The sequence below is a fragment of the Pezoporus wallicus genome, unplaced genomic scaffold (genome assembly GCF_028554395.1).
Source record: "Pezoporus wallicus isolate ANWC-B61680 ecotype Strahan unplaced genomic scaffold, APGP_CSIRO_Pwel_v1 contig_8218, whole genome shotgun sequence".
NCBI lineage: Eukaryota > Metazoa > Chordata > Aves > Psittaciformes > Psittacidae > Pezoporus > Pezoporus wallicus.
The window spans coordinates 1-18318 of record NW_026636063.1 but is presented as its reverse complement, the minus strand read 5'-3'; the positions used below and the strand labels follow the sequence as shown (position 1 = coordinate 18318).

Genomic DNA, 18318 nt, shown 5'->3' with positions numbered 1-18318 from the left:
CTTCAGTAAGCATAGTTTTGTTATGTATTGTGTCTCTTTTCTAGCTAATTTGTTTATGCAAAGGGCAGGCAGAAATGTGGACTGGACTCTAAGAAATCTTAAGTTGCAATCTTAGTGAAAGTTGTTACAAATATTATTCTTTTCTTCATCTTTGGAAGGGAACTGCCTCCAGTGAGGTAACCACCATAAAAAAGGAAGTTGTATGTTGCAGCAAGGGTGAGGGTTATGTGGTTACGTTCCCAAGGACTAGGAAGAATAGTAGTGGCAGAAGGTCCATACACGCTGTGTCCAGAGGAAGGGTTTGCTGGTCAATGAGGATATGAGGGGAAGAGTCAGTGGCAGCTGAGAGAAGGGGGAAGAAGAAAAAGAGATGTATATCTTAGTAGTTATTAGTGGAAGTGATGTCTATGGGGCTGTAAATAAACCAATGACACTGGTTTACTAGGAGATTTATGTTTGAGTTAAAGTACTGTTTCTACCCTCTTAAAATTAGTGAAATTGATACTTTTATGAGGATTTTTTCTTTTATAACAAGGGCTAACTTGTTTTAACACTAGCTGATTTCTCTCTGGTTTACTTCTGTGCCCTAAATTTGGGAATTGGCTATTTCTTGTTGACTGAATTCAGAAGAAAACTATGCCCTATCGTATTAGATTTGGCAAAACGGCTGAAGTTTGAATTTGGCTTGTATTGGTTAGATCAAGCTTTTGATTTGGTTGCCTATTGTCCACTATGCTAATCCATGTTATTTCCAGCTGAGTTGAAGTGTAAAGTCATTAGGGCAGCATGGGCTTTTTGTTTGTACAAGGAGAGGTTAACTTTTGCAGTCTCCTTGAACTGCTGCCAGAATGGCTGCTAATCTGAGTTTGGGGATTAGTTACCTGTAACAGCTGCAGGACAGAGCACTGTGCTGAGCAGAAGTCTGATTAGGCCAAAGTTTGGAAAGCTTTGTCATGGGGAAAGTTTTTCAGCATTTTTTCAGGAACTTCTGATTTAGTTTGTTGAGAACCAGATACTTACATTACCACTCTGTTCATTTTAATAATATCCTAATGTTGATATTTTAAATATGCTCTGAAAATCCTGTAACAACAAGCAGTCTAAACTATATTAGCCTATAGCTATTTATTGACTCTCAATATGGTTATAGTCTTTGTTTCTGAGTTGTTTCTAATTCAGCTTTGGTAACCACAGATGGCTGTTGGGGGTGCAAGGGGTAGGGAAGCCAAAATGCAGTTTACAATTTAAAAAACAATTTCTACTGAGATTAATAAATATTTTTCTTTTAATTTTAAAAGCAGTTTTTTCCCAGACCCTTCAGATTAGAAGCTTATATGTATTAACATTTCTGGGCATGCTTATAAGTGAATTTAAATGCATTTAGAAGCTGTTGTTTTCCTGTTTGAAACAACACTTTGGTTTAAAATTTAATATTAGTTATTATCCATGAGCCATTTAACTTTCATTTTATGCCCTTGTACAAAAGAAGTGGAGAACTGGTTTGGAATGGAGGAAAACACACAAGAAATGAAAGCAAATACCAGCTTCTTCACAAAGAGAGATCATCTTTATCAGAAGAAATACGTGCTGTGGACTTGTATTGGAAACAAGGGAGATGTCAATTATGATTGTAGATAGTAGCATAAATATCCATGTTTTCTAAACTAGAACTTACTAAGTCTTCAAATGAAAGCTATATTCCACTCATCACTTGACTAACATCACTTCAAATTATCCAGTAATTTAATACCCAATTTTTCTTTTCTTTTCAGGTTTCAAATCCTTCTAGGTAAATAAAATCTTGCAATTTGCTTTAAAAACTGCACAACTATTTTTTTCCTTAATAGATACCAACTTCAACATCTTTGGCCTTGCTTTTGTCTTCCTTTCTTCTTTTTCCTAACTTAATATTGTAAGAAATGACAATATTTCTACATGATAGGAACTGCAGTGGAATAAAAGTGCTCATTTAGGAAAAATATTCTTATTAGTAGTTTTGGGTGGAAGGAATGTGTTGTTCTCATCAGGGAACTGCAGGCTTTAAGCTTCTGTGGTTTATTTCCAAATAATGGGTGAATTGTATGCAAAGTAATGACCCTTTTATGATTTGCAGAGCTAAGTGTACAATTACCAAGTAATTCTGAATTTATTTCATGTTTCTATTTCAGTCAGAGGGAATGTTCTCATAAAGCTGCTGGTATAAATCAGGAATTAGCAGATGGGGTTAATATCTATTCTCCAGTCTATGGACAGTAACTTCAAAAAATGTAAGCCTGTAGGTTGCTTATCTATGTCTAACATACACATTCTATCACATATGTAAGAAAGAAAAATCTGGAAGGGTGTGTAGCACATCAGAAAGTAGAGCTCTCTACCTGAATGCTTGCCAGTGCCAGAATTGTTTAGAGCAGAATGGTGAAGGGTGATGGTTGATCACTCCCATTCATGCATGTAGGTAATTGATAGTGGGGCCCAATTAACAATAAGTAGCCCTGAAGCCAACTTCATCATCATATCTTACATAAGCACTCAACCTGTTTCATTTATTTATTTATTTACCAGATTATTTATGTATTTGTTTCCCTGATTATTTACGTATTTATTTCCATCTCTTCCTTTTGGTCACTTAAATTTATTCCTCAAGAGGTCATCAGGTCTGAGAAAAACCTTGTTTTTACCTGCAGCCAGTTATATAAAGTATTCCTTGATGGTTATACACTGCTGATAATTCATCTTTTTCTTCTTTTTTACTTAGATGACAGTGCCTCTGCTGCAAGCAGCATGGAGGTAACGGATCGCATTGCCTCTCTGGAACAACGCGTCCAGATGCAGGAAGATGACATCCAGCTGCTCAAATCTGCCCTTGCTGATGTGGTTCGACGCTTGAATATTACAGAGGAGCAGCAGGCCATGCAGAACAAAAAAGGACCTACCAAAGGTTTGTATTTCAGATATATGTGAAATAGGTAGTGCAATTCAATGAGTGTTTTATATGTATTAAAAGAAGTTATTCTTTAGATCTTTAAATACTCAAAATCAACAGATCAAACTCAAAATACATTTGAAATTTAACCTGTTAAAAAGAACGCATAAAAATCCAAGTGGTTAAATCTGTGAGCCTTCTACAGTTCCCATGAACGAGCAAAGCATTCGTGTATTCTTAGTGCTTCATCCACTATCTACATTTAACCATGGCTACCACTTCCTGACTTCTGATCAAGATTAGTTTATGAACTCTTTCGAGAATGCATCATCTTCTGTGGGTGAAACACCTAATAGTTTTGTTTTGTTTTTAAATCCAAACCCATAAATTTAAGTCATATGTAATTTCAATGTAATTAAGAATATCTTAAGTCTCTTGCGGCAGGCATAGCCAAAGACAAAGCTGTAAGCTAGCACAGAGATGACATGACCAAGGAGATGATGCAACACCAGCTGCTCAGCTGTGAAGGAAAGGTAGAGCTGTGGCTGGTGCCTGACTGTTCCAGAGCAGCAGATCTAGGGCCAGCAAGGTGGCACGTGTGACAGACATTGCCATTTGCAATATAGTGTGTTGTGCTGCACCATGATCTGTCTTTGTTCCTGCTTGGCAAGAATGCGTTTGTCTGTACATGAATTGGAAAAGCTGGAGTTGAACATCCAGCGCTTTGCAGTAGTAAAGTTTTATTAGAACCCAACCAGTGTGATTTATTGTAATCTTTGTGGCTGCAAAAGCCTGGGAGACTCTCTCCAGTTTAACAGAATGCATGAGGTATTTTTGGGTAGTCTTAGGACTAAGAGTGGTAGCAGCCTAGATGTACAAAGTTTGGCTGACTTAACAGGTTCTCTGTTGTGTAAATTAAGAAATCGTTTCTTTTGGGATACTGATATGTATTAATATAAATTTAAAACTAAATTCACATTGGAAATATAATATGTAATTAAAGATTCATAATTTTCTCAATTGGAAATTAGGACTTTCTTTCAACTTGCTTATTTATTTGTGACTGCAACAGATATTTACTTTTAGGCATTGATTTAACAGAATTGGTAAGGAACTACTTAATTAATTTGCTGAACTGAGAGGTGTTTATTATCATACTTCGTGCCTGGAAATGAGGAAAGGAGAAAGGGACAGAATTACAGAGCCGAATTAGTTGATTGTACATTGTCTTAGCTGTTGGACAGAACACTCAGTAAATGTCTCTGGTCTTGTTTTCTTGTTTTTTTTTTTTTTTTGCTTTCTGCTGCATTCTTCTCATTTTGTCTTTGGTTAAAAAAAAAAAATCAGATAAGTTAAATGTTACTAAAGATAGTCTCTGCTACAATAAAATGTTCCACCAAATCTGGTTGTACAAGGGATTCAGAGGCTTTATGTTGCCTGTAAAATAGATATTAAGTGGTGCGTGGAGGAAATAAAGTCTAGTAATTACTACTGAGTTGTAACTGAATCTGTTCTTCTTGCCTGCTGGCTTTACTTAGCAAAACACAGACCAGATTTTCATGGATCCTCTGAGCAGAGTTGACTCTAAATCAGGAGATGCTTTCTTGGTTGTGGCAGATCGTTAAAGCCCTAGTTCAATGTACATTGAAGAAAAGCTGCCGTAAGCCTATCCCTCTGCCTTTTACGGCTCTTTGCGGGGGGAGGAAGGGGGGAGGGTGGGGGATGGGTTTTTTGTTTGTTTTGTTTTAAATGTGTATGTGGCATGGATGCTTCCTAATGAATGTGTGAAATGACAGTGTAGGAAGTTTTACCGTGCTAATGCAAGTGGAAGAATACAAATGCCAGTTGCTCTTCCATTACAAATTACTGAAATGAGTCCTGATAATTGCCAACTAAATCCACTTAATTTCTGGAAATAATTGCTACTGTAACAATTTATGAAAAGAGCTTTAATTTTACTATATATCAGTTGTATCATTAGTGTATGGTCAGCTGTATTAAACATACTCTGTAACATGAAGCAGAATCTGAAGTATTCTGATCATGTTTCTCCCAGCTGCTATTTAAAATATGCCGGCCTATTTTTACTGTCTTAGGCACGGCAAGTTTATAACAAATAGCATGCAATTACTTAGCATAAGGTGAAGCTGAATTTCAGTATTTTAACTTGGAAAGCATTAGCATTATGGAAGCTCCTGATGGAGACTGTTAAGAGAGGAGCTTGCATAGACATGGGTGAAACTGGAGTTGTGGCCTCTTGTGTTTCACCACTTGAGTTCCGTGGACTCAATCTGTCATTAAATGACTAATTCCACATTTAGAATTGTAAAAAATGGAAGTTGATCTCACAGTGTATCACAAAAATCTTGTCTATAAAAACAGAGGTTTGAAGCATATTGTATGTCGCTTCTTTCATTTGATCTATAGACGAAGTAGATCAGGATTAAAAACATATGGGTGTCAGGGGAGGTTTGTGCCTTTGGCAAAACAGCATCCCCAATGTACTGTTTAAAGTCTGGAATGAGAAGCTTCATGGGACAGAAGACTACATTTCTGAGCACTTCAGATTTTAAATTTGATTTCAGTATTTCAAGTGTCAGCCTTTTAAGCCTATAATAGAGAAAAGCTTGAGCTTGTTTTCAGCCTTTGTGTGTGTTCTTGTTCTAGACTTGAGCTAGGCAGCTTAAAAGCAGTGTACATCGTGGAAAGCGGACTACTTATCCTGTCCATTTGTGGAGCTCCCTCACTAATGGTGATTTGGGGTTTTGTTTGTTTTGGTTTGTTTTTTTTTCCTCCTCTGTTCCTTATTTAATTCAGCTATTTGGTGGAGTTCAGTATGGCTTCCTGCCTTTGTTTTACTTGTGTTTGTTCTTTCCTTTTGCAATTATTAGTTTGTTTGTAAACTTAACAGCCCTATTAATCCATAGATCAGAGTATGATCAAAAAAGCTGCTGCTGAGGCTGATAAACATGTCAGTCCTAGTACCACAGGTAAGACCTCGAAGCAACAGAACTTCCAAAATACATGTTACTGACAAAGTAATAATACTGATTTGTTCCACCTACTGACTTCTAACAGCAATGACATGTTTGGGGTTTGACTGTTATTTCAGTTACCACTGGTGTGAACTAGCTGTTGTAAATAAAACTAAGCAGCTCCAGAGTAAATAGTGGATTAATTGAATAACATACGGTTTTGCTGTGTGCTGTGTGAGAGATTCATGGTGTTGTTTTCTACACTAGCTGACCACAGGGCTAGATCTTTAAATCTCTAGTTCCAGAAGTGTGGGCTCTGGGGTGGTGCTGGATTTGAACCAAATTTGAACTGTTAAAGGTTGCAGGTGTTATTCCTGGCTGCTGCTAGTTTCAGTTTCCTAAGGTTAGGAGAGTAAACAGATTCCAGCTAGTTCATTCCAGCTTGCTTTTTAGTAGGCATTTTTTTTAATAGAACTACAAAGAAGGAAAACATTTTAATTGCTTGTTTATTTAACTTTAATTGTTGTTCTAATTTATGATCTCAAAGCCTCATTAAAGTTTTGTGGGCTACAGAGATCTTGTCAGGAAACAAATCCGTAACCGCTCAACTGCAGCTATCTGTGAATCTGTAGTATGCAACAGAATCAGTTTTGTACGTACAGATTAATTAGGACTTTGCAGCAATTAATCAGGAAACAAGCACTAGAGCCATCACTAAACTAAGTAATGATTTAATTTGGAAGAATGAATGCTGTAGCAGTAAACAGGATCATGATATCTGACTCCCCCAATTAAAACCAAAAAGTAAAAATAGACATGAGAAGCCAAAGTACAGTAGATTTTAGGTGTTTTATATAAGCTCTAAAGACAGCATTAGTCTGCTAAAATAGATCATGGAAGCCAGGGCTCAAGGGCACCATGAATTCAAGTCTTGTTTAGCCTTTCTGTAAAGCTTCCCATAAAATCAGAGAGCCCTTGCTCTTCCCATCCTTGGTAAGATCAATATTGTCTCACTCTATTGATCTTCTGTGCTTATAGGCTCTCAGCTCCTCGGTGAACCTGGAGAAAAATTGCATCTTTGTTGTCTTTATCTTGTTTTCCTGTCATCCTTCAGTCTTCTAAGCCAAATAAACCTTGCTCCTGCAATATTTCCTCATAAGTTGTTTTCCAAACTTCTTTACTCTGAACAAGTAAATCATGAATATGTAACAAGTAAGTGTATATTCTAACAAAGTTTCAAGACAGAGTTTGTCTTGGAAGTTGCATTGCCTGTATTTCCTGACCTAATCTTCTCAAGGCACAGGCTTTCACATCCATCTTCTTTAGTTCAATATCTGAAAATTCAGGTGAACAAGTCAATGAATGCTTGCCATCAGTCCTACAATTAAGAGTTATAATATAACTTAGGACTGTATACATCTTTAATGTTTCAGTTTAGTTTTTCAGATTATTTCTCCTCAGCAATCTGTTTTTGGAGTATTTGTAGGCATTCTCTCTGCAATCCTCTCCAACTTCAGTGAAATTTTATGTTCTTTAAGTGACTTGTGACTGCTGCCTTCTCTCAGGTGTTGTTTCACTGAACCCAGAGACTTTTGGGATCTTTAGAAAGCAAAGTTCTATCAAATTTCAAGTGATTCCAGCTTTCTTTCCTGCTGTAGAGAGAGCACTAGTCACGTTTGTGTCTGTTTTCAGACTATGGTCCACTGTAGTTTTCATGTTTATACTCATTGCTTGCAGATATAACCACTGTTTGTTTTGTAATTAATTTCTAATGTACTTGAATGGGACTTCTCTGTTATTCTAATATTAATTATAGGTATGACATGTATATGCTTTTTTGAGCCAATGTTTGATCAGAAGAACTTAGGTAGATGATGTCAGCTCGTTAAGTCTACTGTTCTGTTGATTTCAGTCACTTCTTCTGACTAAATGGCAAAATTCCTTCTGTCAAACATAAGCCCACATTCATTGAAAGAAGACCTTTAGGGGGAATAGGGATTTCTTAATAGATAACTTGTTTGTGAAAAACCTGCAAGAACATTGAGGAGTGAAAAGCAGAAGTTTCTGGGATGCCAACCTGCCTTCATTTCTATCAGTCCTCTGAATTCTATCCAGGAGGGCAACAGACTGATGGTCTTTTAAGAGAGCAGGATTGTTTTTGGTGGCGATGACTACCATTGCATTTGCCAGTAAGCTCCTTGAGCTACGATTGAGTTTTATAGATGAGACAGGTTATAGACTTGTGTGTGTAAGCCATATGCAGATGATTGGCTTGATATGATTAATATTAATAAAAATCCTCTGTTATATTCCTCATCCATGGTGAATTTGGCAATAATGAAACTAAAATGATACTTTAAAATATTCTAATGTTGTTTGGGGTAAAAAACAAGGCAAATTAAAACAATGACTCCATCTTATGCTTGTTTTATAGCAAGACCACTGGTACAAACCCTGCCTTTAAGGACTACTGTTAATAATGGAAATGTGTTACCAAAGAAACCAAGTGGCTCTTTACCTTCCCCATCAGGAGCCAGAAAGGAGACTGCATCACCAGCAGTAAAAAGGTATGCGTTGATCATAAACCTTATAATTGCAAAATTGGTGGTATATTTCATCTTTTAAGCTTCTAGGTATGTGTATTTTCTTACATGCAAAGCAATGGTCTGTATATTTAGTTTGGAAAGGAGAGATGGATTTCATTCTAAGAGGCTTTAAACTTATTTGTTCTAATTAGAATTGAGGTTTTTCTGTGAATATTGAAAGAATGCATAATGGTTGGTCTACTAGTTTGTGTTTTTTTTCTTGCTAATACGGTTGAGCATGTAGAAAACAAAGTGTTTCTACTGTGCTGTTGCACATGACATGAAACATAGTACAAGAATTGTTTTAGTAGATAGTAGAAAGTATGTAGTCTAGAGAAATGGATGTCATTACAAATCAGTATGTTACCTTTTGTTTTCTCTCACTAAAAGTTATTATGGAAACTGCATGTGCAATTTTAGAAGCATTTCAGGGAGGAGGAAAATTCCACACCTAACACATATTTATGCAAATGAAAACATCCATCTTTAGATTTCTTACTATTAGTATGTATTTAAGTCCTTTTAAAAAATTACTGCTCTCTCTCAATTTGCTCTGTGTGTGAAGTTGTTTTTAAGTGGGCTAGATGTTTTATAGATCTGAGTTATGGGACTGAGGTGGATTGGGTGCAGCAAGTCCAAGTTCCATGTGACAGTTATTGAGGTTCTAATCTGCTGTATGGTTTGCCTGTATAAGCTAATAGCATGGGGTTTTATTTAATTTTTTTATATTGTTATGTGTCATCCTCAGCATCTTGTAGTGATGATACTGAGGAGGGCAAGTTGTGGAGACGAGACCATTAATCTAAAGATCTGAGATCTCTTTTGTAAAGAGAATTTTTCCTTAAAGGAGAGGTGGTGACTAAAGATATGTCACTCTCTGTTACTGTGATGAAGGGAGACTGATTTTCCAGGAAACTCCGTGTTCTGTTATTGCAGAGAAGAGAAAAGCTGTGCTGTGCGCAATCAAAACTAGAAAATACCTTACTTGTTTTTGTCGCACAAACAAAGTCCTGTGAGCTCCTATGAACTGGGCCCACTGCAGTTGTAGGTTTTGGCAGGTAGGCCTGATCAGCCCTTAAGATGAGGAACACAAATACTGTATGAACAGTATATATACCATTATCAGAATTATCAGAATTTTGAAAATGTGTGCAAAATCAGTGTTTAAGAAGGAATACTATTTTGTATATGCTGAATTTTTAAAGAAATCTGTTCTTTACAAGTCATTTTTTTTTCTTCAGTCTCATAATAAGGTTTCAAGTAGTAATTATGAAACATATGAGAGAGCACAAGCGTTGGCAAACTTTACTTGTGGATAGAGGGTATGATTTCTGAGACTTCAAACTCCATCCCTAAGGTTCAGCATAACGCTTTCTGCCACAGAGCAGGGTGAATGAAATGCAGGTCAAGATCATACTTGTGTTTCCTGTAGTAGTAGTGTTCTTTGCATAATTCAGGTGGTCCATCAAGTATTGCTGCAGCCTATAGGCGTTATCCTAGATCAGGATCCCTGTAGATAAGTGACACCCTACAGGCCTTCCACTTGATTCATATACAGTCTGGATACCTGGAGTGCTGGGGGGAAAATATTTAGGGAGCATCCTTAGGGAGTATTTTTGGACTGTCTTGGATCCTGTATGAGAGAGTCTTCCACAGGATAAGGATTTAATGTTCCTTCATTATGCTTTATCCTTTCTCTTTGCTAAAGAAGCTAGACTGAAGGTGCTTTAAGTCTGCAGTATGAAGATGTATATTTGGTTTTGGAAAAGAAAAACTACAAATGGGCACTTTTGCTAAAATAGATTGACGCTTAAAGAGTGCTTAGGAGAGTAGAGTTATTCCATGTCCTGAAAACAGCAGTTATAGATCCAGGTGCTGTGGAGTCCCCGTTCTCCTCAAATGCCATAAAAATCTATATTGATTGGCTTTAATATGCAAATGTTGTTCTTTTATTTTTTAATAAATTATAGTGAAATATATTTCTGTGCCTTGCCTATAAATATACTTCATGAGGAAGAGAATAAAATGATAAGGACCCCACCAATGAATTACTGTACAAAATGTTTTTTAGTAAATTAATGTCTACTCTTCTCATTTGATAATGAACATTAAAATAACTGATGGGGTTTCATGTTTTTATAGTAAATCATGCTCCAAATATTCAGTATTCAAAGATGGGAGGGGAGTTGGAACTAGATGATCTTTAAAGTCCCTTCCAGCCTAAATCATTCTGTGATTCTATGATGTATCGAGTGTTCCAAATAGCTGTCTTTCAAATAGTCAAATAGATTAATCCATTTTGCATCCATTAAGATAAACTCATTCATGCTTTATATTTATACTGGACCGTTTTACCTTCAGGAGCTGTACGTGTGTATGCATAAAACAGTGTTGGAAATACATCAGCAAGATCAGATAGCTTCTTTATTTTTAAGGTGTAGGTTTATTTGTCTTAGAATCTTCACTCAGTGTTAAACAGTTTATAGATGGAATGTAATTTTGAATAATTTTTAGCTATGATTTTTGCTAAGCAGTCATGTTTTATTGTGCTCTTTTCATATAAACTGATTCCAAAACTGCTGTTGTTTTGTAGTGTAAGTTTTCTTTAGTCCTAAATATAGTAATGCGGCAGAGCAGCTTTAATTAATATCACTCACAGATGTTTTAAAACTTAATTTCTGCTTAATTTTAATAGTTTTCCTATACAAATTAGATACAAAATTGAAAAAACAAAAAAAGTAAATTTTCAATATATGAAAAAGGTAAAATTTGAAAAGTGATAGAAAAATTTAAAAAAAAAAGAAGGAAGAAATCCCCTGCCCCCCCCCCCAGTCATCTTCTAAACCTTTGGTCTGCTGTTGGGGATTACAAGTATCTGCTTGGATTACTACCCTAGAAAATATCATCTTCAATTTTTTCTTACCTGTGACCATATTTTTAAAACATGCAAGCATCCAGGTGAAATGGAGTTCTTCCCAAATGTTTTATTGAACAGACTTATGAAAAGGGGGATTACAAAAAAAATAACTTCAGATTCCTCTGTTCTTTGCTTTCACCATTTGGGCTAGGAAGTGTGTAATGTCCTACTGAAATATCTGTCCCTTGAAACAGTATGTGTATTTATATAAATACATGTAAATAATCTGTGTGGGGACTGACTGTGCATCCATACATTCCTCTGCTTAGAAATAGATGTACTTGTGTGTATGTCTGCAGACGCAATCTTACTTCATACACTAGCTGTATTTAAACGTGTTGGTTAACTCATTTGAACCCACAGGTTGGTATGTGGTTAATTTGCCTTGCTGGATTACCAAGGAGATGCAGTTCAGAGGTCACTACATTTTCTGATTTCCCATTTAATATTTGAAATGGAAATGACTTTTTCTGACAGGAATATAAAATTGGAGGTAATAAAAAAGGCTTGAGGCTGAAAGGGTGGAGCTAGCAGGCTTTTATTTGTGTTCTGCCACATATTCTCTCAATGACCTTATGCAAATCATTTAACCTCTATGCATATTGGTTTTCCATATGTAAACCATGTATCTCTGGATATCAGTACGTTGTTATAGTGCTTAATGTGATAATTAGATCCAGATCTTGCAGTGTGTTGGGTAACCTCAGCTGACTTTGACTTCAATTAGAATTGAGGGCACCAAACCCTCCTTCAGCATTCAGATCTCATATAGTCAGCACCCAGTTATCCAAGTTATGGAAGGAATGAAATTATCTGAATAGAACAAACCCACAAATCCAAAACATAGGTGAATTGGACTATAAAAGTATATGGTGATAATACAATGCAAGACAGAAAGGCTGGTGATACAGGGACCAAAAATTCTGATCCAGCACCAGCAGGTGCTGCCATACTCAGGACCTGGGTGCCCTGGGAACACAGCTGGGCAGCTTCCAGGTGCAAGGCAGCTAATGCAGAGCTGAAGTGATTTTGTGATGGGCTGGATAATCACCTGACATGGAGAACTGAGAGTTTCTTGATTCTGTAAACTTTCCAATAGTCTTTGCAAAAAGCCTTTGCTCAGAGAATTTGGTTTTAAACTTATTAGTATTTTTGTTGTAGAAGTGTCTAAGCTATTTTGAGCATCAGCTTTTCAAATGCTGCCATATTCTTATTCTGAACTTTGTGCTTAGAATAAGTATTTGAAATTACTCATTCAGAATAAGATGAGCTTTGTGTATTGTGAACAAAAGTTTCCCTTCCCCCATTCTTTTGCTTGAAGTTCACTGCTTAACACTAAGTTTGTCTTTGGAATTTGGCCAGTGCACAGTAGTAATGTTTTGTGTTCCCTAATAAAATCTAGGGGTTTGAGACTCATCTAGGATAGCTTTGTTTTCCAAGAGTTTTTTGGGGGAAAAGGAAAGAAAAAAAAAAATTGAGGAGAATGCAGACAGTACCTTTCCCTGTAGGGACGCTGCTGCAGGCTGCAGGCTAACACATACTTTGCCTTTCAAAACGAGACAATCAGTCATTCTTTCTCCCCCAGCAGATTGCAAAGTACAATGATGCAAAACTCTGACAATGGAGATCAAAAGGAAGAAGCTGGAACAAAGAAAACATAAAGAGCTTTGTTTGTAGGGAGAATAAAATACTTTAATATGATAAATTCCTGATCTTCTAAACTCCAAACACATGGCCCCTAAGAAATTGTTCAGTTGCCTGGAATTAATGTTCTGTGTTCTGTTCTGAGGGTAGCGATGGTTTGTAACTGGCACATACACAAACTCTATACCAAACCTTCAATTAAATCTCCTGTTTAACACATAACTCTCAAAGAAAATGTTTTAAAATAAACAGAATGTAAACTAAAAAGGAAATCCCTCTTCACTGATCTTTGAGTGGCAGAACTATTATGCCACTTCACCCTATCTCTAACAGTTAAACTTTATGCTAGTGCATTTTGCTCAAAGGCATAATGAAATTAAAGTCATATGTTATTCTTGAATTTATTCTAATTGATTTAAATGAGGGTCAGAAAGAGAGCTAGACAAGTTTCAAAATATTAATATCAGTTACTGTCTTAAGATGATTGTGCCATTTTTTAATTTATTAAAAGACACTTTTTTTAATTGGCAAAATTAAATATATCTTCAGTATATATATATTTTAATTGTGGCCAGATTTGTTCACTGCAGTTCAGTAATGCAACCATCTGAAACATTCATGCTATGCAGTGGTATATGTATGTATATATGAGGATTTATTTTCTTGTCTTTATTGTTGCTTTTTTAATAGTCTTTGTCTTCTAGCCAGATCATCTGTCTTGTTTTTTCAGCTAGACTCTTTGATTTTCTTTTTTTGTTGTTTTGAGTGGCTTTACAAATGAATGGTGTATTGCAGCATTGCTGAGATTTTGTCATTCAAAGATACATTGGTGTTCTTAAATGTATGGTTTGAAATGATCAAACATCTAACTGAGTCAATAAGCACTGTGTTGTTTGCTCTTGCACGTGAATTCATATCTTGAAAGCATGCAGTTATGTCTCTTAATGTAAGTTTGGTTTAAATGTCTTGTTTCCACATTTTATTGTTGCATTCACTTTTTATTCTGCTTTGTTTACGCATCTCTCGATCTGGATTAAGCAGGTCTGTGAATCTTCTCAATGCATGCAAACTGAAAAAGCCTGCTCTAAGGTGAGGGATCCTTAACTGAGCTTCAACACTACAAAGCTATTGTTTTTCCTTTCCATTTCAGTTAACCACATAGAAAGTGTCTGGTTTAATACAAGCATTAACATGGTAGAACTGTAACTGTTATTTCCATTTTTAACATTTTCGGAAGTACATGTTTCAAACATTCTCATCATTGATAAATGCTTTACAAAACTTTGATAATTTTAGCATGACATAATGCAGATACCATAACTAACATAACTTTTATTATAGGGGTGTTTCATTAGACCACACTGCTGTCTTAAATTAAAAATTGTGATACCAAATGTTATCTTTTTAAATAATTGAAAATGCTCTCTTTTCATATCACTAAAGTGAAAGCCATGTGCTGGAATCCAGCTATAGTGTTACAAACCTGGAAGTTAAATGAGTATTTTTCAGTCATTTTAAATTCCTCCTTGTATGACAGTGTTTCTACTGTAGCCATGGATATAACCAGTGAATGTTTAACACTACAGCTACCAAAATGTGTGTACGCCAAAATTGAGTTAATATGATGGAGATATAATCCTCATTTCCTACCACCTGCTAATAATTCTCACTGGGCTATTGTTGTTGTTGTTGAGAGTTTAAAATAAAATTTGTCAGAAGATAGAATTCCTAGTTAGTTTAAGCAGTAATGGATGTAAGCTGAAAGAGTTTAAAAGAATTTTGTTCTTGCGGTAAAAGTGGTTTTTATAATGATGTGAGACTTCATTATTCAGAAAGAAGATAGCATTGCACTTCTAAGCTTTCGTCCCACCCATTCAGGATTTTTTATCCACCAGTTCATCTTCTGAATGTTAATAGCTATAAAAAAAAACAACCAAGCAACATTAAAATTAGTTTAATATTGCTTCTGTAACTTATGTTTTTTTCTAACATTAATGTAATTTGGTGATTTCCTGATTTTGATTTCAGTGTAGGCTGATATTGCCTATTCTTTTCCTTAACCAGGAAAGGATGCCAAAATGAAGGCCTGATCCTGTAAAATCACACAGAGAAGATATTTTTGCAAGGACTCATGCTAATAAAGCTAATAAAGCTGTTTTATTTGAAGAAAAATGATTGACTATCACGACTTTATTTTTTTAACTGGAGTAGTATTAAATTGGATGATGTTACAAGATGGAGGGAAAACAGTTAAATGTTAACAGTATATTATTTGATTTACTAGAGGAGGTATTTTCATGCATTGAGATGACTTGGATGATGTTAGGCTAGTGTAGGAGACACTTATTTCTGAAATGGAGATGGAATTCCTCTAACTGCCTTTTCAGTTCTCCTAGGAATGTATTTTGTTCTGTGCCTGTGTGTAACTTCGCATTCTGCTTGCTCTCTTACATTGCTCTCTCCACAGAAACACTATTTTTTAAATATCAGCTTAATCATTTGAATCATCCTTAATTTTAATACAAAAATGAAGCACTCAACATTTGGCCTACCATCACATGTACCAGAAAGTTTTTTATCAAGCTGCCTGAGCTGCATCTTAACATGTGCCTGCTCTGTTGATCTCGCCCTGGATGAGGGCTTCCTTTCGGAAGGGCGGTTGCTTTGCAGGAAGGCTCTGATTCTGTTACTCCCATAGTTTCTGTAACTGAGCTTCAGCTGAGGTGTTGAAGCATTCCTCACCATGCTGGTAAAAAGACATGAGGGAGCAGGAATATATTTGTTGGGTTTAATTTGGTTTTGCCCTTTTTAAAAGTATATCAGTGGTGGTGTACATTTGATAAGATGAATAATTTTTTGACTAGAAAGAAAAGTCAGTCTCATTTCTTTTAGTTATGAAGAGCCAGTGCCTCTCTTACACCACACATGAAGTGGACAGAGCCTGAGAAGCTGGCTGAGATAAGAGTAGGGATAGTTGTTAGAGGCTAATGGGGAGCTTTGGAATAGTACTCAGGGATGCTTGAGATGAGCCTTAAGGTAAGCAGAGCATCCCTGGAGGTGTATGGAGGTCAAGGCAGAGCTGTCTGGAACTGGTGAAATGGGTGACTGGAGTGAGACTGGGGCTTGAAGGAGCAAGAACAGAAAGAACTGATGTTTTCACAGAGGGAGTGAGCTTGAGGTTGGGATTTGGATAGAGGGGTATGAGCTTGAAAGCAATCATTGGTGTCCATGGCTTCTAGAGTGAGATTGCTGCTGAAGGTGGTCATTTAGTTACTGGAATGTTATGGTTAAAGGACATTTCTGTTCTGATCTTTGAAAGGGAGAAAACAGTACAGGACTGGGGTAAGGAGTAATGAGACCCTGACACTTTGAGTCCTGTAATTCAGGCACCTCCATGGGGAATGATTCCTGCCTCGGACTGGGTAATGCTGCCTGCGTCTCTCTGCTGCACATGGAGTGCACCAAAGTAAAAAACATTATGCAGCTCATGGCCTTACCCTTAGCTGGAAATGCTTCCTACCCTTCCTAGGAAGCACTGCTTTAGGGAGAAGTGCTTTGGACTAAAGAGTAACCACAATAATTTATTCCTATTAGGTGTAACTTCTGAGTAGGCTTCTCTTTCACTTACTAAGTAATACTTCTGGTTTGGCTCATGTTTTTTCATCAGAGAGGGCTGAATATCTAAGGGGTGCCATAAAGTCATTCAAGAGATCCCTGATAGCTATCTTGGCAGGAAAGATGGTTGAAGAGTGAGAGACAAGGCAAGCTTTAAGCCTTTGAGAAATCCCTTGTCACGAGATGTGGGAAATCTATTCATACATGTAAGTAGGAAGCATACTTTTTCAACAAGCTAATAAAAAATGCAGGCTTGTTCACCATTAATTGCACTTTGGGGTATGTTAAAGCTAGCTTTGGACCACAGAACAGTTGATACTGAATGAAGACACAAAGTTAGCTTGCTGGTGCTCAAATTTTGACCCACTTTTGGCATTCTCTGTAGTCTGCCTGGAGCTGTCAGGTAATATGCTTTCTCTTTAAATCTTTCACTTTCTGATTAAGAAAGTCCAAAAGTCCAGAAGAGTGGAATAGTATTCAGAGATTTGAAATGCAATGCGGAAAATAGGTATTGAAAATTACTCTATGATACTGGTTTAGCCTGTCTTCTATTTCATGATTAAGGAAAAAGCAGTATGTTTGTTGCACCAGGTACTCAGCAAAACTCTTTTTAACAAATCAAGTTATGATTAAAAACAAAGTTGTGGTTATTTTTAGGCTCAGCATTCTCCTTGGTACATTTTCCAAAAATATTTGTTGCAGACATAAGTGCTTTTACAAGTGCTACTGTAAAACTTGCTCCATTTTTTTATTAGCACCATTAAGAGAACCAGTTCAACTGAGCGTGTGTCCCCAGGCGGTCGGAGGGAAAGCTATGGAGATCCCAAAGGGAGTCGCAACCGCACTGGATCCACCAGCAGTTCATCTAGTGGTAAAAAGAACAGTGAAAGGTAATGTTACCTAAATATCTATCTCCTTTCTCCGCCCACTGCCCCAATAATGAAAGCAGTTTCTTTAGTGCAATTAGTTTCTCTAGTTTTGCAAATATTGGGAGCTTTTTTTATTTTTTAAGCTCCAACAGTTGGACAAAAGCATATTTTAAAACATTTCAGATAAAATAGGTTTCCAAATTCAGATGATATTTATTTGCCTCATTTCCAAATCATAAACGATGTGAGAAAATTGGAGTTGCCTGGAAAAGTTCGTAATTATTAAACATGATACTTTCCATTATCTTAGTGGTTTCCTATGGTGTTCAAGTTCCTGGAATGTACTACTTCAAGTTCCTGGTGGTGGTACGTTCACCCCAACCGGTAGCTAAGGACCACATAGCCATTCCCTCTTCCCCAGCAGGATGGGGGAAGAGAACAGGAAGAGCTGAAGTGGTAAAACTCATAGGTCAAGATAAAGGCAATTTAATAAGTGAAGGAAAGAGGAAGAATAAACACGTATAAACTGATGTCCAGCAAGTCTCTGGGCATGACCACCTTGGTCTGATCATCAGATTGAGAAATGGAGAGAGATCGTAGAATCATAGAATAGTTAGGGTTGGAAAGGACCTTAAGATCATTTAGTTCCAACCTTCCTGCCATAGGCAGGGACACCTCACACTAAACCATGTCACCCACAGCTCTGTCCAACCCCACTTTGAACACAGCCAGGGATGGAGCATTCACAACTTCCCTGGGCACCCCATTCCAGTGCCTCACCACCCAGTAG

General features: G+C 36.7%; 1 protein-coding gene across 4 annotated transcripts in view; it reads left to right on the top strand.

Annotated features, from left to right (window-relative positions):
- LOC130593648 (echinoderm microtubule-associated protein-like 1) overlaps positions 1–17779 on the top strand; it is an 87388-nt gene extending 69609 nt beyond the window's left edge. The window contains exons 2-5 of one of the 4 annotated variants that reach the window (XM_057398961.1): positions 2756–2938; positions 8333–8465; positions 14086–14133; positions 17415–17779. In XM_057398961.1, coding sequence (XP_057254944.1) covers positions 2756–2938; positions 8333–8465; positions 14086–14133; positions 17415–17553 — 503 coding nt within the window. In that variant the 3' untranslated portion in view covers positions 17554–17779. Of the gene's footprint in view, positions 1–2755; positions 2939–8332; positions 8466–14085; positions 14134–15108; positions 15220–17414 lie in introns of those variants that run through there. The other 3 variants (XM_057398960.1, XM_057398963.1, XM_057398962.1) reach the window with 3 other exon arrangements.
- The last annotated feature ends 539 nt before the right edge of the window (positions 17780–18318 follow it).